Source organism: Salmo salar, chromosome 09 (assembly GCF_965601325.2).
Source record: "Salmo salar chromosome 09, fSalSal1, whole genome shotgun sequence".
NCBI lineage: Eukaryota > Metazoa > Chordata > Actinopteri > Salmoniformes > Salmonidae > Salmo > Salmo salar.
Genome location: NC_138299.1, coordinates 113,604,627 through 113,624,923, shown reverse-complemented (window position 1 = coordinate 113,624,923; position 20,297 = coordinate 113,604,627). Strand labels below are relative to the sequence as shown.

Here is a 20,297-nt window from a genome sequence, read left to right as displayed (position 1 = left end):
AAAGCATAAATTTAGAGTATGTTAGGACAGTACATTTACAAGAGTTGTGTGTAATGTTTTGTCAATTCAAAGACAGGGTCACCAAAACCATAAAACCAGCTAAAATGATGCACTAACCTTTTACAATCTCCATCAGATGACACTCCTAGGACATTATGTTAGACAATGCATGCATTTTTAGTTCTATCAAGTTCATATTTATATCCAAAAACAGCGTTTTACTATGGCATTGATGTTGAGGAAATCGTTTCCCTCCAATAACCGGCAGTCAAGTCAGCGTCACAAATTAAATAATTAAAATTAGAAAACATTGGTAAAATATTATATTGTCATTTAAAGAATTATAGATTTACATCTCTTGAACGCAATCAACTTGCCAGATTTAAAAATAACCTTACTGGGAAATCACACTTTGCAATAATCTGAGCACTGCGCCCAGAAAAATACGCGTTGCGATACAGACTAGACGTCATGTTGGGGAGATCTAAAATCGAAAATACTATGTAAATAATCCATTACCTTTGATTCTCTTCATCAGATGTCACTTCCAGGTATCACAGGTCCATAACGAATGTAGTTTTGTTCAAAAAAGCTCATCATTTATGTCCAAAAATCTCCGTCTTGTTAGCACATGATCTAAGCCAGCCGGACTTCTCGTCATGAACGAGGGGAAAAAATATATTTACGTTCGTTCAAACATGTCAAACGTTGTATAGCATAAATCATTAGGGCCTTTTTTAACCAGAACATGAATAATATTCAAGGTGGACGAATGCATACTCTTTTATAACGTATTGGAACGAGGGTACCCAACATGAACTCGCGCGCCAGGTGTCTAATGGGACATCATCGTTCCATGGCTCTTGTTCGGTCAGATCTCCCTCCAGAAGACTCAAAACACTTTGTAAAGGCTGGTGACATCTAGTGGAAGCAATAGGAAGTGCCAAAATATTCCTCAGCCCCTGTGTTTTTCAATGGGATAGGTTTAAAGGCAATACAACACATCAGGTATCCACTTCCTGTCAGAAAATGTCTCAGGGTTTTGCCTGCCAAATGAGTTCTGTTATACTCACAGACACCATTCAAACAGTTTTAGAAAATTTAGGGTGTTTTCTATCCATATGTAATAAGTATATGCATATTCTAGTTACTGGGTAGGAGTGGTAACCAGATTAAATCGGGTATGTTTTTTTATCCAGCCGTGTCAATACTGCCCCCTAGCCCTAACAGGTTAAAATAGCTTTACGGAGAAAGCACATTGTTCAATATTCTGAGTACATAGCTCAACCATCAATGCAAGCTATACAGCTACCCGTCAAGTTCTGGCATCAACAAAACTCTGAATTAGTGTTATAAATCATTCCTTACCTTTGCTGATCTTTGGTGGAATGCACTCCAAGGACTCCTACTTCCACAAGAAATGTTATTTTTGTTCGAAATACTCCATATTTATGTCCAAATACCTCTGTTTTGTTCGTGCGTTCAGATCACTATCCAAAGGCATAATGCGCGAGCGTAATTTGAGACACAAAAAGTCAAAATGTTCCATTACCGTTCGTAGAAACATGTCAAACGTTGTTTACAATCAATCTTTAGGGTATTTTTAACGTAAAAATGCGATAATATTCCAACCGGACAATAGCGTATTCATTCCAGGAGAAAAAGAAGGAACAACGCGCTCGCGGGCTCGCGCATAACCAAGCCCTTTGTCCTCAGGCAGTCCACTCATTGACTGAGCTACTATTCTCTGCCCAGTAACAGGAGAAGGATGAAAACACTTTCTAAAGGTTGTTGACAGCCAATGGAAGCCTTAGGAAGTGCAACGTGACCCCACAGACACTGTAGTTTCGATAGGGATTCAAAAGAAGAACTACAATTCTCAGATTTCCCACTTCCTGGTTGGATTCTTCTCAGGTTTTTGCCTTCCATATGAGTTCTGTTATACTCACAGACATCATTCAAACAGTTTTAGAAACGTCAGAGTGTTTTCTATCCAAATCTACTAATAATATGCATATTCTAGTTTCTGGGCCCGAGTAGTAGGCAGTTTAATTTGGGTACATTTTTCATCCGGCCGTGATAATGCTGCCCCCTATCCTCAACAGGTTTTAAATGCTAGTGTTTTTCTTACCTGATACAAACTTGTCTTTGTGTGACTTAGTCATAAGACTGGGCATACAGCTACAGGAAGTCACATGTATGGAAACTTGCAGAAAGGAGCACATTATAGTGTTTGCTGTTGTGAATGCAGTTAGACGGTTGAGCCCTTGGGCTATCAACCTCGTGCTATCTTAAATCTGCACAGACAACTACAGTAAGTGGAAAAGGTAATTCATCTGTCACATTCTGACCAGTAAAGGGGTTATTTGTTATTGTAGTTTAGTCAGGACGTGGCAGGGGGGTATTTGTTTTATATGGTTCGGGGTGTGTGTTTATGTAGAGGGGTGTTTGATTTATGTATTCCGGGGTTTTGGTCTATGTTCTATGTTAGTGTATTTCTATGTTCCGTCTAGTCATTCTATTTCTATGTTTAGGTAATTGGGATTGGGGTCTTCAATTGGAGGCAGCTGTTTATCGTTGCCTCTGATTGAAGGTCCTATAATTGTGTGTTTGTTATGGGAATTGTGGGAGGTTGTTTGTGCATTGCTGTGTGTAGCCTGCATTACTGTGTGTTCTCTTGTTTTGTATTTTCTATATTAAAAGTTAAAATGAGCACTCAACCCGCTGCGCCTTGGTCCACTTCCTACGACGACCGTTACATGATCCCCTGCTGATTTTGTACGTTTGCCCAATGACAAAGAAATGATCAGTCTATAATTTTAATGGTAGGTTTATTTGAACAGTGAGAGACAGAATAACAACAAAAAAATCCAACATGTCAAAAAATTTTGAAATTGATTTGCATTTTAATGAGGGAAATAAGTATTTGACCCCCTCTCAATCAGAAAGATTTCTGGCTCCCAGGTGTCTTTTATACAGGTAACGAGCTGAGATTAGGAGCACACTCTTGAAGGGAGTGCTCCTAATCTCAGCTTGTTACCTGTATAAAAGACACCTGTCCACAGAAGCAATCAATCAGATTCAAAACTCTCCACCATGGCCAAGACCAAAGAGCTCTCCAAGGATGTCAGGGACAAGATTGTAGACCTACACAAGGCTGGAATGGGCTACAAGACCATCGCCAAGCAGCTTGGTGAGAAGGTGACAACAGTTGGTGCGATGCAAGATCTCACCTCGTGGAGTTGCAATGATCATGAGAACGGTGAGGAATCAGTCCAGAACTACATGGGAGGATCTTGTCAATGATCTCAAGGCAGCTGGGACCATAGTCACCAAGAAAACAATTGGTAACACACTACGCCGTGAAGGACTGAAATCCTGCAGCGCCCGCAAGGTCCCCCTGCTCAAGAATACATATACAGGCCCATCTGAAGTCTGCCAATGAACATCTGAATGACTCAGAGGACAACTGGTGAAAGTGTTGTGGTCAGATGAGACCAAAATGGAGCTCTTTGACATCAACTCAACTCGCCGTGTTTGGAGGAAGAGGAATGCTGCCTATGACCCAAGAACACCATCTCCACCGTCAAACATGGAGGTGGAAACATTTTTTGCCAGCCATATGAGTTCTGTTATACTCACAGACACCATTCAAACTGTTTTAGAAACTTTGGTTTCTAAAACATACCCGATTTAATCTGGTTACTACTCCTGCCCAGTAACTAGAATATGCATATAATTGTTTGATTTGGATAGAAAACACCCTAAAGTTTCTAAAACTGTTTGAATGGTGTCTGTGAGTATAACATAACTCATATCGCAGTCAAAACCCTGAGACAAATCCTGACAGGAAACTGAAATCTGATGTGTGGATATCACTTCAAACATTTGCCATTGAAACACACAGGGGCTTGTGAATCATTTAGCACTTCCTATGGCTTCCACTAGATGTCCCCAGTCTTTACAATCAAAATTGACTGAAAGAGAGGATGTTTATCTTGGTCACAGGGGATGGGCCATTACCATTGTGATGTCGGCGCCCATGGGTACTCTCCCTTTTCGAAACGTTTTGAAAGACAATGCAACCGTCCCAATGGAATATTATTGAAGCCCTGGTTGAAAAAGCCCCTAAAGATTTCTGTTATACAACGTTTGACATGTTTGAACGAACTTAAATATATATTTTTTGCTCATTCCTGACGACAAGTCAGACGCACACGGTACATTTTCACTAGCCTTCGGAGCGCGCTAACACTATTGGGACATAAATTATTAACTTTTTTGAACAAAACTACATTTGTTATGGACCTGGGATTCCTAGAAGTGCCTTCTGATAAAGATAATCAAAGGTAAGGGATTATTTACAATAGTATTTTTGATGGTTGATCGTTCCAAGATGGCTCCAACATTTATAGCCTAGACTTTTTTTCTGGGCATACCACGTTGTTTATTGCAAAGTGTGATTTCCCAGTAAAGTTATTTTTAAATCTGGCAAAGAGATGGCATTCAAGACATGTTAATCTATAAGTCTTTGAATGACAATATTACATTTTAACAATGTTTTCGAATAGTAATTTTGTAAATTGTAGCGCTGATTCATCGGAAGCATTTGAGGGAAATGATTTTCTGAACGTCATGCGCCGATGTAAAATGCTGTTTTTATATATAAATATGAACTTTATCGAACAAAAAATGCATGTGTTGTGTAACATGATGTCCTAGGAGTGTCATCTGATGAAGGTTGTCAAAGGTTAGTGCTGCATTTAGCTGTGTTTTGGGTATTTGTGATGCATGCTAGTTGCTTTGAAAATGGCTGTGTGATTATTTCTGGCTGGGTACTCTGCTGACATAATATAATGTTTTGCTTTTGCTGTAAAGCCTTTTTGAAATCGGACAACGTGGTTCGATTCAGGAGAGGTGTATCTATAAAACGGTGTAAAATAGTCATATGTTTGAGAAATTGAAGTTACAGCATTTATGAGGTTTTGCATTTAGCGCGACGCGATTCCACTGGCTGTTGATTAGGGTGGGACGCAAGCGTCCCACTGGCCCAGACAGGCTAATTGAACACAGCCATACGGCATGGGTCAAACTCAGAGTATGCTATTCTGTTCTTCTGAAACAGACTACATTTTCTTCATATCATGTTTCTTTAGACGTGTATAAAATAAATAATGGATTTATTGTGATGGATTTATTAGCCTTTTTAAAATGTAGATGTTCCAAAGGTCTGCATCAGTGGCTTGTAGGTTATGTGTGGAAGCCAGGAGATGCTAAATGTGTTTGTTAATTAACGGTCAATTACCGTGAGACCAGTAGTTATTTGCTTGACAATCACGGTTGACAAGATTTTCTGATCGCCACAGCCATAACCAACTGCGTTACCTCTAAAACCAGCCTTTGGTTGGTCTTGACTATCCCTTTCAGTGCTGCCTGAAATTAGCACTCTGGATCATGTTAAGGACACACCTAAAATATTTCCACCCCGCCCATCTGTGCACAAGTGAGCTGATATAAGACAGGTAAATTGCAGAACATGGCGTTAGGGCTGGAAAAGGTCATTGCGCCAGTTTTTACAATACAAAATTCCAAACTAACGTGCGTTTGACACTAGTGCCGCCTTAACGCCAGCCAAAAATAGAGCCCCTGGTTTCCAACAGTATCTTTAAAATACTTAAGCTTTGCATGATTAAGTTTTTACTCATACTATGTAAACCCAGGCCTGATGAATAATAAAGTGTCCCTCCCAAGACAGGGTGGTAGAGGTGGTGAAGGAAAGGGAAAACAACATAACATCAGTCTAACATTCAGCTGAAAATCTTTGACAAAGCAGCCACAACACTACTCTGCTTTGGGGGCCTGGGGACTTCCCACCTTTGGCAACCAAGGTTGTTTGGGTTTTTTCTCCACTACATCTGGGCAATGTAACTACAGACATTGATTATGTAACCCAGCACCTTGTTTGACTGTGTGCCTCTAAGCTAGCCGGCCAGCTGGTGGAGAGAGAGAGAGTTACATAAAGGAAACCCTTTTGGCCCATCATCAGGGCCTCAAATTACACTCCCAGCAGCAGAGGAGAACCTAAACACCCTCTCACAGACAGGGCTTGCCCCTATGTAAAACTGTAGGTGAGGGAGGGAGAGGTACTGGTGTGTGGTGGGACTGGGTACTGTGACAACAAAGCATTTCATGGCTACAGACGTGAGTGCTACAGGTTGGTAGTCATTTAAGCAGGTTACCTTAGTGTTCTTGGGCACAGGGACTATGGTGGTCTGCTTGAAACATGTTGGTATTATAGACTCAGACAGGGAGAGTTTGAAAATGTCAGTGAAGACACTTGCCAGTTGGTCAGCGCATGCTTGTGTAATACCCTTGGTAGAACCAACTATTGGGTTTATTTGTTATAATGAATTGGTAATGCTTAAGTGAATAGGTTGGTTTACTTTTAAGTTTAAGTTTTGACCAATAAGGTCGCTTGTTAAGCTGTGGCCAATGGGAGTTGACCTGGTTAACAGAAGGCCTGGGAAAAAAGAGAGGGAGAGAGACATTGAGAAAAGGATGGACATTACATTATGACCGTTGGTGAAGAAAAATTATAAAAGTGTCACATCTGCTCCTGCCACACCCCCTAGTGGTCATCTGGTGCCTGCTTGACCTGCAGCCATTCCCCCAGTACACTCTCTCTCTCCCCCTCCCTTTCTGTTTGTGTGTGATTGTGTGGTTGGAGACAGGTGTGCTGGAGTCAGAGCAGATCCCTACCAGCTGCAATTCATTCCATTATCAAGACCTCTACAAATATTCAGTTCTGCCACTTCTACTCTGCTCATTTTGCCGCCCTGACTCTGGCTCCTGTCTCCTGTTCCACATCTTACCACCCTGCTACCCTGTTTTGGACTCACCACCACTCCCTTGGATTCCCCTCCGGACCTGTCCCAACCCAGCACACTCCAACTTCAGCCTCCATATCTGGTTTCCTACAACTCATCCAAGCTTCACCGGATCTTCACTCCATATCTCCCTGTGTTACAATAAATACCTTGGTTCATTCATCTCTGCTCTTGGGTTCCCTGTGCTGCTCCGCGTAACAAGAAGACGATAAAAATAGAACAAAACCCATACATACCGAGTTTTGAAGGGAAATACCGATTTTATTTTATAAGAGTTATCATTTTGTTAAGAAAGACTTAGTAAAGACTGAAGCTACCGTCTCATCGTGGATGTATTTGACAGCCTCGAGGTTAGCCTAGCATCGTGCGACACCAAGAGAGAATTACTTGGGGAAGATTAACAAGTTCATGTTTCCATGGGATATTGGTTATTGCTAAGGAGTACTGTCTGCATTGATAGCTGTGCTTGCTGCGGATTTTGAGGAAACCTGCACGGAACTGCTATACTTCGCTCAGGGAATATCTACGAGTAGTGAGTAACCACAACGGTGGGGTGCTTCTGGACTTTGTGTGTCGTCATTTTTTTTTTTAGCTCCAACGCGTGCCAACAGGTTAAGCAAGCTTGAAATAATTTGGACATGGGTTGTGCACGACGCCTTGGGGTTTATTATTTTTATTTATTTTGATGTGGTGCATTGAAAATGTAATAAAACAAATCTTGAACCTTATGTACAGTGAGGGATAAAAGTATTTGATCCCCTGCTGATTTTGTACATTTGCCCAATGACAAAGAAATGATCAGTCTATAATTTTAATGGTAGGTTTATTTGAACAGTGAGAGACAGAATAACAACAAAAAAATCCAGCATGTCAAAAATGTTAGAAATTGATTTGCATTTTAATGAGGGAAATAAGTATTTGACCCCCTCTCAATCAGAAAGATTTCTGGTTCCCAGGTGTCTTTTATACAGGTAATGAGCTGAGATTAGGAGCACACTCTTGAAGGGAGTGCTCCTAATCTCAGTTTGTTACCTGTATAAAAGACACCTGTCCGCAGAAGCAATCAATCAATCAGATTCCAAACTCTCCACCATGGCCAAGACCAAAGAGCTCTCCAAGGATGTCAGGGACAAGATTGTAGACCTACACAAGGCTGGACTGGGCTACAAGACCATCGCCAAGCACCTTGGTGAGAAGGTGACAACAGTTGGTACGATTATTCGCAAATGGAAGAAACACAAAAGAACTGTCAATCTCCCTCGGCCTGGGGCTCCATGCAAGATCTCACCTCGTGGAGTTGCAATGATCATGAGAACGGTGAGGAATCAGCCCAGAACTACACTGGAGGATCTTGTCAATGATCTCAAGGCAGCTGGGACCATAGTCACCAAGAAAACAATTGGTAACACACTACGCCGTGAAGGACTGAAATCCTGCAGCGCCCGCAAGGTCCCCCTGCTCAAGAAAGCACATATACATGCCCGTCTGAAGTCTGCCAATGAACATCTGAATGATTCAGAGGACAACTGGGTGAAAGTGTTGTGGTCAGATGAGACCAAAATGGAGCTCTTTGGCATCAACTCAACGCGCCGTGTTTGGAGGAGGAGGAATGCTGCCTATGACCCCAAGAACAACATCCCCACCGTCAAACATGGAGGTGGAAACATTATGCTTTGTGGGTGTTTTTCTGCTAAGGGGACAGGACAACTTCACCACATCAAAGGGACGATGGACGGGGCCATGTACCATCAAATCTTGGGTGAGAACCTCCTTCCCTCAGCCAGGGCATTGAAAATGGGTCGTGGATGGGTATTCTAGCATGACAATGACCCAAAACACACGACCAAGGCAACAAAGGAGTGGCTCAAGAAGAAGCACATCAAGGTCCTCTAGTGACCTAGCCAGTCTCCAGACCTTAATCCCATAGAAAATCTGTGGAGGAAGCTGAAGGTTCGAGTTGCCAAACGTCAGCCTCGAAACCTTAATGACTTGGAGAAGATCTACAAAGAGGAGTGGGACAAAATCCCTCCTGAGATGTGTGAGAACCTGGTGGCCAATTACAAGAAACGTCTGACCTCTGTGATTGCCAACAAGGGTTTTGCCACCAAGTACTAAGTCATGTTTTGCAGAGGGGTCAAATACTTATTTCCCTCATTAAAATGCAAATCATTTTATAACATTTTTGACATGCATTTTTCAGGATTTTTTGTTGCTATTCTGTCTCTCAATGTTCAAATAAACCTACAATTAAAATGATAGACTGATCATTTCTTTGTCAGTGGGCAAACGTACAAAATCAGCAGGGGATCAAATACTTTTTTCCCTCACTGTATGTTGCCTTGGTGGAGTCATTTACTGTTTCAATTTCATTTAATGTATGGTAAAAAACATCCTTAAACAACAACTAAAAATCTATCTGAAGTTATTACCCTAGTTGTCATCACCCTAGATAGTTTACAATAGGGATTCTTATTGGAGATGTCCTTCACACCTAATACCCCATGCGGTTGAGATATTCTGCATAAGGTAATATTGTGAGAGTCAAATTCGAGCCTGGTGAGAGGGTTAAACTCGGAGTACACGTCCTGGTAATCCGTAGGCCCCAGCGGCCTTGTAAATGTTGACCTGTTTAAAGGTCTTACTCACATCGGCTGCGGAGAGCCTGATCACACAGTCGTTCGGAACAGCTGATGCTCTCATGCATGTTTCAGTGTTACTTGCCTCGAAGCAAGCATAGAATTTAATTAGCTCATCTGGTAGGCTCATGTCACTGGGCATCTCTCGGCTGTGCTTCCATTTGTAGTCTGTAATAGTTTGCAAGCCCTGCCACATCTGACGAGCATCGGAGCCGGTGTAGTACGAGACAATCTTAGTCCTGTATTGACGCTTTGTCTGTTTGATGGTTTGTCGGAGGGCATAGCGGGATTTCTTATAAGCTTCCGGGTTTGAGTCCCGCTCCTTGAAAGCGGCAACTCGACCCTTTAGCTCAGTGCGAATGTTGCCTGTGATCCATGGCTTCTGGTTGGGGTATGTACGTACAGTCGCTGTGGGGACGACATCCTCGATGCACTTATTGATAAAGCCAGTGACTGATGTGGTGTACTCCTCAATGCCATCGGAAGAATCCCGGAACATATTCCAGTCTGTGCTAGCAAAGCAGTCCTGTAGTTTAGCATCAGCTTCATCTGACCACTTTTTTGTAGACCGAGTCACTGGTGCTTTCTGTTTTAGTTTTTGCTTGTAAGCAGGAATCAGGAGGATAGAATTATGGTCAGATTTTCCAAATGGAGGGCGAGGGAGAGCTTTGTACGCGTCTCTGTGTGTGGAGTAAATGTGGTCTAGAATTGTTTTCCCTCTGGTTGCACATTTAACATGCTGATAAAAATGAGGTAAAACCGATTTAAGTTTCCCTGCATTAAAGTCCCTGGCCACTAGGAGTGCCGCCTCTGGATGAGCGCTTTCCTGTTTGCTTATAGTGGTATACAGCTCATTGAGTGCGGTTTTAGTGCCAGCATCGGTCTGTGGTGGTATGTAGACAGCTACAAAAAATACAGATGAAAACTCTAGGTAGAAAGTGTGGTCTACAGCTTATCATGAGATACTCTTCCTCGGGCGAGCAAAACATCGAGACTCCCTTAGATATCGTGCACCAGCTGTTGTTTACATATACGCATGCGTGTCTTACCAGAGGCTGCTGTTCTATCCTGCCGATAGAGTGTATAACCCGCCAGCTGTATGTTCTTGTTGTCGTCGTTCAGCCAAGCCTCGAAACATAAGATATTACAGTTTTTAATGTCCCGTTGATAGGATATACGTGCTTTCAGTTTGTCCCATTTATTTTCCAGCAATTGAGGATGGAGACAAAGGCAGATTAGCCACTCGTCGCCTGATCCTCACAAGGCACCCTGATCTTTTTCCGCGAAATCTCTGTTTCCTTCTCCAGCGAATGCCGGGGATCTGGGCCTGGTCAAGTGTCTGTAGTATCTCCCTCCCGTCTGACTCATTGAAGAAAAATTCTTTGTCTAATCTGAGGTGAGTAATCGCAGTTCTGATGTCGAGAAGCTCTTTTCGGTCATAAGAGACGGTAGCAGCAACATTATGTACAAAACAAGTTACAAACAATGCAAAAAAAATGAACAAAATAGCATGGTTGGTTAAGAGCCAATAAGACGGCAGCCATCCCCTCCGGCGCCATCTTCACCATTTGGGATACATCACATGTTACATTTATTTCATAACAAAGTCAAATTCTCTCATCATATTACTGGTGGATGGTTTCTACAGGGATGTCTTGTGATAGCAACCTGCACTGTTCCTCAAGAAGAGTTATTCAACAGAACCTGTTTTATTTTCACTGTACAGTTGTGGAGGTGGATCTTTATGACCTCTCTTTCCCTTTCTGTCACTCTCTCCCTTTCACTCTCTCACTCTCTCTATCCCTGCCTCTCTCTCTATCTCTCTCTCTCTCTCTCAACAACAATGCTTGAGATCAACAAAGAATATTGACTTGTTGTTAAATATCCAAAAGGCTCCTGCTTTTCCAGGTTAATGGAACTGACAGTAAATTCATAGAATGTTTGGGAATGACGTATAGTAAGGCATTTGTGCAAATTCTATAGCAATATAGACTGGGAAAGCGGCTGTGCGTTTGGACAATTAAAACCGAATAAAAACATATTGTCTTGTCCAGTCTACGCAGACCAGTGCGCCATAGCCAATCAGAGCTACAGTAGACCTTTACGCAAATAAGCCATTTGCCACATGGGCCTGCCATCATTCACTTTGAACTGGACTGTGTGTTTACAGCAGGCAGTAGCAACATCGCGACTTTAGATTATTAGAACGCATTCGCCAAAAGCCACAAAATACACCTGAATGGATTTCTACAAATGTGTAAATACCATGGGAGTCCTCTTATATTTGGGAATTTTACAGTCCTATTGATCAAACAACCATGAAAAAGTAGGCTGTCTCTCCCTCAGTTATGCATATCAACAACAACAAGATCAACAACTAATGCTAGCGAGATGAGCTAAAATCTAAAGAGGGTATATTAGACAATCCCTCAAACTTTTTCAGCTAGTTTGCCATCAAACTTGCACTGATAAACGATGGGGAATAGTAGCCTGCTCGTCCTTCTGCAGCTCTCCTGCCAATACATGCTTTCCAAAACCACGTCTTGACAACTGAATGGGAACTTGCATGCCTTTCTGCCCATTTGATCGATGCCAAATACATTTGATTGACGACTAAAGGTGCATTCATAAATTGCCTCCAGTGTGTCAGAGTGCGATCTGGGTCGTTTGGAAATTCATAGCATTGTCAGATTTTCTGTTAGCTAACTGGCTAAAGTTGGCTAGCTTGCTAGCTACTTCCAGAGAAAAATGAGACAACACCTCACTCTGACCATTTACTCGCTCTAGCAGAGCTGCTTAGCCTGTTTACATGTTATCTAGAGCGTTAGTGACTAACTGTGCTGCTGGCAACGTATACTGAAACCGGTCATATTCAGCAGGTGTTGTGTGTTCGTAAATTCATTAGTTATTCTGCGCTCTGGCACACTCAAACGAGAGTGCTCTGAAATCAGAGTAGATGGCCAGAGTGAAAGAATGCAAGAGATATGCTAACTGGATAACAGTTGATCAAGTTCAGCATAGCTAGCTAGCAAGCAAAGCGATTCAAATTTCTTGCTAGCCAAATGATACCTGCATCTCTAGCGGTAGCCACCAAAAAACGATGAGGGGAAAAAGTTGGTAACTCACCCACTCCTCCAATGACATGATATCCTCCCAGCAGCTAACTAGTTAACGTTAGGCTCCGTGTTTTTAGTTTGCTAATTAGCTATATAAATAGATAAGCTAGCCCAACGTTTCCCAAACTCAGTCCTCAGGACCCCAAGGGGTGCACATGTTGGTTTTTGCCCTAACACTACACAGCTGATTAAAAATATCAAAGCTTGAATATTAGTTGATTATTTGACTCAGCTGTGTAGTGCTATGGGAAAAAACTAAATGTGCACCCCTTGGGTTCCCGAGGACCGAGTTTCGGTAACCCATGTGTAAATATTTCTATGAACATAACAAGATTCAACAACTGAGACATAAACTGAACAAGTTCCACAGACAAGTGACTAACAGAAATGGAATAATGTGTTATGTCAGCAAAGGGGGGTCAAAATCAAAAGAAACAGTCAGTATCTGGTGAGGACACCAGCTGCATTAAGTACTGCAGTGCATCTCCTCCTCATGGACTGCACCAGATTTGCCAGTTCTTGCTGTGAGATGTTACCCCACTTTTCCATCAAGGCACCTGCAAGTTTCCGGGCATTTATGGGGGGAATGGCCCTAGCCCTCACCCTCTGATCCAACAGGTCCCAGACGTGCTCAATGGGATTGTGATCCGGGCTCTTCGCTGGCCATGGCAGAACACTGACATTCCTGTCTTGCCGGAAATCAAGCACAGAACAAGCAGTATGGCTGGTGACATTGTCATGCTGGAGGGTCATGTCAGAATGAGCCTGCAGGAAGGGTATCACATGAGGGAGGAGGATGTGTTCCCTGTAACGCACAGCATTGAGATTGCCTGCAATTACAACAATGATGCTGTGACCCACCGCTCCAGACCATGACAGACCCTCCACCTCCAAATCGATCCCGCTCCAGAGTACAGGCCTCAGTGTAATGCTCATTCCTTCGACGATAAACGCGAATCCAACCATGAAGTTCACGTTTTGCCAGTCCTGTCTGGTCCAGTGACGGTGGGTTTGTGCCCATAGGCGACGTTGTTGCCGGTGATGTCTGGTGAGGACCTGCCTTACAACAGGCCTACAAGCCCTCAGTCCAGCCTCTCTCAACCTATTGCGGACAGTCTGAGCACTGGTGGAGGGATTGTGCGTTCCTGGTGTAACTCGGGCAGTTATGACCGTTCCACAGGTGCATGTTCATTCATTGTTTATGGTTCATTGAACAAGCATGGGAAACAGTGTTTAAACCGTTTCCAACTAGATCTGTGAAGTTATTTGGATTTTTACAAATTATCTTTGAAAGACAGGGTCCTGAAAAAGGGACGTTTCTTTTTTTGCTGAGTTTGTCACTCCCTTCGGTTCCTTCCCCAGGCGTCATTGTTTCTGTTTCAGTTTCATGTCTGTGCATTGTTTGTGCTTCTTGTTTTGGTTTATGTTGCATTTCTTCATTAAAACACTCACTCCCTGAACTTGCTTCCCAACTCTCAGCGCAAATCGTTACTGTCACGACTTCCTCCGAAGTCGGTCCCTCTCCTTGTTCGGGCGACGTTCGACAGTCGACGTCACCGGTCTTCTAGCCATCGCTGTTCCACCTTTCATTTTCCATTTGTTTTGTCTTGTCTTCCCACACACCTTGTTCCAATTCCATTTTTTACATGTTGTGTATTTAACCCTCTGTTCCCCCCATGTCCTTGTCCGGAATTGTTTATTGTAAGTGCTTGTGCACATTATGTCTGGGTTTTGTACCCATTTATTGATTGTTCTGTTTTCCGGTGGGTTTTTATTATTAAACTGCGCCATTGGAAACACAGGTTTTGCTCTCCTGTGTCTGACTTCTCCGCCGCCAGTACGCACCCCTTACAGTTACACTTAGTTACATTCGTCTGTTTTTGTCCAAAATATTGAGTCATTGAAACTGAAATAGTGCATCCCGAATGGGTGGAGGCAGCATACAATGTACCAGGCCAGCTGTGATTTACAACCTGATAGCTATATGTTTTGGACTACCAAGAAATGTATTGGTGAATTATATTAATCATGCATTGAACTGCATCCATCTATTCTGCCAACAATGCCTTACTGTAAGTCATGGAATTTTTATTAAAATAAAACGCATTTTTAAAACCTTATGAAGTTGGTTTTGTAGCTTAAACTGGGAATTTGATATTTTTTTTATGATATTGTGATTGTCTGTTTGTTTCATATCTGCAAAGTAGTTAAAAGGCAGTCAGTTCCACTTTAACGATATACTTTTACTGCAGTGGGCTAAATCAGGATCACACAGTGTTTCTTGGTAGTCATAGGCCATCATTGTAAATAAGAATTTCTTCTTAACTGACTTGCCTAGATAATTAAAGGTTAAATAAAAAATAAGAAAATAAATATTTAAACAAATCTACTTTGAAACAAAAGTATATACCTCACACACATGGTTATGGGCTTAAAAAAATAAGACACCTGTACCATGTCAGATATAGAGTTCAAATGCTTTCAATTTTCAGTTTGCATCCCAATATTACAATTTATATACATCACAGAAGCCTGAAATATAACAAAACCGTTTGACATAGAAACACCAGATCTTCAGCGGGTTTAAAAAAAGAAATGTATTAAAATATTAAAACATTCCACCCATGAGCCACTAGGTCATTTGACTGCAGGAAAGGGCTACTTTTTAGTTAAAACTGTAATTACCTAATAATTGCATAGTAATTATTATTATTATTATTTTTAAATGTACTTATCTATTTTTTACTTAACACTTGTTTTTCTTAAAACTGCATTGTTGGTTAAGGGCTTGTAAGTAAGCATTTCACTGTAAGGTCTACACCTGTTGGGCTCGCTCCTGAGTGGCGCAGCAGTCTAAGACATTGCATCTCAGTGCTAGAGGCATCACTACAGACCCTGGTTCGATTCCAGGCTGTATCTCAACCAGATGTGATTGGGAGTCCCATAGGGCGGTGCACAATTGGCCCAGCGTCGTCCAGGCTAGGGTTTGGCCGGGGTAGGCAGTCATTGTAAATAAGAATTTGTCTGACTTGCCTAGTTAAATAAAGGTTAAATACAAAATAAATAATAATAATAATTTAGGTGATAAAGTGTCAAACCCAGAAGCACACACACACACATACACACACACACACACACACACACAACTGCTGCTACCAGACTCATAATATTTTTGCTAAATACTGGGTTCCCGAGTGGCGCAGCGGTCTAAGGCACTGCATCTCAGTGCTAGAGTCATCACTTCAGACACCCTGGTTTGATTCCAGGCTGTATCACAACTAGAGGTCGACCGATTAATCGGAATGGCCGATTAATTAGGGCCGATTTCAAGTTTTCATAACAATCGTTAATCGGTATTTTTGGCCACCAATTTGCCAATTTTTTTTGGGGGGGGGGATTTTTATATATATATATATATATATATATATATATATATATATATATATATATATATATTTTACACCTTTATTTAACTAGGCAAGTCAGATTAAGAACACATTCTTATTTTCAATGACGGCCTAGGAACGGGGGTTAACTGCCTTGTTCAGGGACATAACAACAGATTTTTACCTTGTCACCTCGGGGATTCGTTTTTGCAACCTTCCGGTTACTAGTCCAACGCTCTAACCACCTGCCTTACATTGCACTCCACGAGGAGCCTGCGTGGTAGGCTGACTACCTGTTATGCGAGGGCAGCAGGAAGCCAAGGTAAGTTGCTAGCTAGCATTAAACTTATCTTATAAAAAACTATCAATCTTAACATAATCACTAGTTAACTACACATGGTTGATGATATTACCAGTTTATCTAACGTGTCCTGCGTTGCATATAATCGATGCGGTGCCTGTTAATTTCTCATCGAATGTCACGTGCTGACCAGTAGAGGGTGTAGTTGGGTCAGGACGTGGCAGAAGGGAGTGAGTGTTTTATTGTTTCGTTGATTTTGGCCGTGTGACTTCCAATCAGGCACAGCTGTAGAGGGTTGTGGTTGATTGGGAGTCACACATAAGTTGCCTACGTTTCCTTTGTGTGGTGTGGGTAATTGTTCTTGTCATTGTGGTAGTACCTGACAGGACTGTGTTGGCTGTCAGTTTTTGTTGTTTTTTGTGAAATGCATAGTGTTCGTAAATTAAATATGACGAACCCTAACTCCGCCGCATTTTGGTCCACTTCTTCCATAGACCGCCGTTACAGAGAATCACAGCCTACTTCGACAAACGGGTGATTATTTAACAAGTGCATTTGCAAAAAAAAGCACTGTCGTTGCAACAATGTACCTAACCATAAACATCACTGCCTTTCTTTAAAATCAATACACAAGTATATATTTTTAAACCTGCATATTTAGTTAATATTGCCTGCTAACATGAATTTCTTATAACTAGGGGAGTTGTGTCACTTCTCTTGCGTTCCATGCAAGCAGTCAGGGTATATACAACAGTTTGGGCCGCCTGGCTCATTGCGAACTGTGAAGTCCATTTATTCCTAACAAAGGCCGTAATTAATTTGCCAGAATTGTAGGAGCGAGGAGAGGGATGGAAGCTATACTGTTACACTGGCAATACTAAAGTGCCTATAAGAACATCCAATAGTCAAAGGTATATGAAATACAAATCGTATAGAGAGAAATAGTCCTATAATTCCTATAATAACTACAACTTAAAATTTACCTGGGAATATTGAAGACTCATGTTAAAAGGAACCACCAGCATTCATATGTTCTCATGTTCTGAGCAAGGAACTTAAACGTTAGCTTTTTTACATGGCACATATTGCACTTCTCTAACACTTTGTTTTTGCATTATTTAAACCAAATTGGACATGTTTCATTATTTATTTGAGGCTAAATTGATAGTATTTATGTATTATATTAAGTTAAAATAAGTGTTCATTCAGTATTGTTGTAATTGTCATTATTACAAATAAATAAATCGGACGATTAATCGGTATCGGCGGTTTTCGCCGGCATCGGTATCGGCGTTGAAATCGGTATCGGTATCGGCATTGAAAAATCATAATCGGTCGACCTCTAATCACAACTGGCACAATTGTCCCAGTGTTGTCCGGGTTTGGCCGGTATAGGCCGTCATTGTAAATAAGAATTTGTTCTTAACTGACTTGCCTAGTTAAGTTAAGGTTAAAAAAGATCCTACTTATGCTAAAATGTTTATTCTATTCTACTCCATTTTCTTATCTTTTATAATATTATTATATTTTATTATTTATTATTTTTGTTGCATTGTCGAGAAGGAACCTGCAAGTAAGAATTGTGTTGTGCAGTGTATACCATGTGTAACCTGTACACAAAACGTGTAAAATTGTATTAATAGCTATGAAACAATATGGTAGCAATGGATAATAATCGACCTGCTATATATGTTGATGCTTGTGGAATTGAACTTCAAAGAAACCAAAGCGTAATTATCAAATTAAATCCAATTTTATTCGTCACATGCGCCAAATACAATGTATTTTCTATTTAACCTTTATTTAACTAAGCAAGTCAGTCAATAACAAATTCTTATTTAAAATAATGGCCTACCCCTGCCAAACCCTAACTCGGACGATGCTGGGCCAATTGTGCGCCACCCTATGGAATGTTCCTGTAGAAAAGTTACTGTCTTAGCCATAATTAATTTTTCTATTTAGAACAATATTAAAATGCACTATGCAGAAATTGCTCCACCATCTGTAAAAAAAATATTTTGGATATAAGATTAGGGCCGCTTTGTAAGGGAATTCCCATCCTATAACCAGTGCAAGATGTACGTCATGCTGATTTTAATACATGGAGAGGACACTATATCTATAGGTATCCCATTAGAATTTTCAGCTAATCTTTTATGTGTATGGGCATCGGTCACATAAATTGGCAGGTGTAAGCATTCTTTGACTGAACCTAATTTTAATCTGATTATAAAAGACAGGCCAACTCAAAACACCCGTTTTATCAACCAATATGAGTTGGCCTGTCTTTTATAATCAGATTAAAATTAGGTTCAGTCAAAGAATGCCTAAACAAGCCTGATTTTCATCTACCTATTAAATACATGTGCTTCACGGGCCATGGCACATGTTATCTGTCAATAGCCAATTCATGATGTTGTCTGTGTATGTGTGTGTGGTGTGTGTGTGTGTGTGTGTGACCGATGCCCCATACACATAGAAGGTTACCTGAAAATTCTAATGGGACACCTATAGATATTATATATATATTGATACTATTATATATTAATAGATATTATATATATATTGGTGTCAAAGTAGGCTAGAACACAGGCTGCTACATGTGTAAAGATAATGCGTGTGGGCCTTCAGCCTTGCCCATAGCCAGAGAATTGAGAGAACCCACCCTTCCCCTCCTCCAGAAACCCTACGCAGCTGTTCATTTGACAGGTTGACGTTTATTGTCATGAATCTTGTCCTGCAGGCAGAACTAAGTGATTTCCGCTAGATGGGAAAATGAAAATTGGCAATATTAAATACACGAAAATAAAATGGCTTTTTGGTCTTAATTTAATAGTAGGGTTAGGCATTAAAGTTAGCATTGTGGTTAAGGTTAGCGTTAGTTTTAAAATCCGATGTTATGACTTTGTGTCTGTGCCAGCTGACAGCTCCGTAGAGCTGCCTCCAGAACAAGATTCATTACAAAAAACGCTAACCTGCATACATTTGCTGCATCAGGGTTCCGTCAGCCATTCACTGAAAACAAAAGCAACGACGTAGCCTTACAAGGGCGAGTCGTAGTAGGCTACGGATGCTCTACGCCCGAGGCAGCAGGAGACAGACACAGATGTTCATAGCCAAATAAACCACACCTTATAAATCCACCACTGCAATTTTCATGTAGGCTAAGCGGCAAGGCGCCTGTCAAGTGTACAGGAGCACCAAGTACCGCAGTCTACTCATACAGAGGCGTGGGCCACGCACCCCCGCCGACACACCACCAGACCCACTGATTCAATACACAGAACACACAACACACACACATGCTGCGATTATTTCACACCCACACAGTCTGTTATTAAATAAGTAAAGAAGTTGCTTACCGGGTGCTTTGTCTGCTTTATCTACTTTAATGATCTCCATCTCCCGTTGTGATTAGGTTGATCAGGGAGGGAAGTTAAAGACGCTTCGTTTCTGGGAGATGTCAGAGCTGTTCTGGTCGGGATGTGGTTCTTCTTCTCCCCTGGTTTGTCTACCTCTGTAATCAACAAGCGTGACCAGTGAGAACAGCTGTTTTATCAATGGCCGGACTGTCCGTGAGTCAATTGATATTGTGTAGGGCAAAATGGCTAACTCGGAGATTTTGGGGTGATTTCCGACCAAGCAAATTGTACGCTGTCTGTCCACGCGTGTGCATTAAGCCTACCAGTGTCCGCGGGCTGCTTATCGGGAGCTGTCCTCTCGCCTTGGTGCTGAAGTCTATGCTGCAGCTCGGGCTCCTATGAATTACAGAAGTGACGTCAGGATAGACTCCCCTGCTGGAGTTTTAAGGTGACATTTTAGACAGTGGGGAGTCACTTCCACTATCGAATTTGTGCATCCGACAACAAACACCTGTTATTGTGCACTACCTGCTATATATTTTTCTAGTCATCAAATAAAGCTTTTTGCTCTTTTACATACACTACTGGTCAAAAGTTTTAGAACACCTA

General features: G+C 41.5%; 1 protein-coding gene across 2 annotated transcripts in view; it reads right to left on the bottom strand.

Annotated features, from left to right (window-relative positions):
• Window positions 1–20,067, bottom strand: part of LOC100306788 (fibroblast growth factor 12) — a 159,360-nt gene extending 139,293 nt beyond the window's left edge. Inside the window, exons 1-2 of one of the 2 annotated variants that reach the window (XM_014213400.2) lie at window positions 20,012–20,067; window positions 19,689–19,843 (exon numbers count right to left, since the gene is read on the bottom strand). In XM_014213400.2, the coding sequence (XP_014068875.1) occupies window positions 19,689–19,728 (40 nt within the window). In that variant the 5' untranslated portion in view covers window positions 19,729–19,843; window positions 20,012–20,067. Of the gene's footprint in view, window positions 1–19,688 lie in introns of both variants that reach the window. The other variant, XM_014213399.3, reaches the window with a different exon arrangement.
• Window positions 20,068–20,297: the final 230 nt, after the last annotated feature.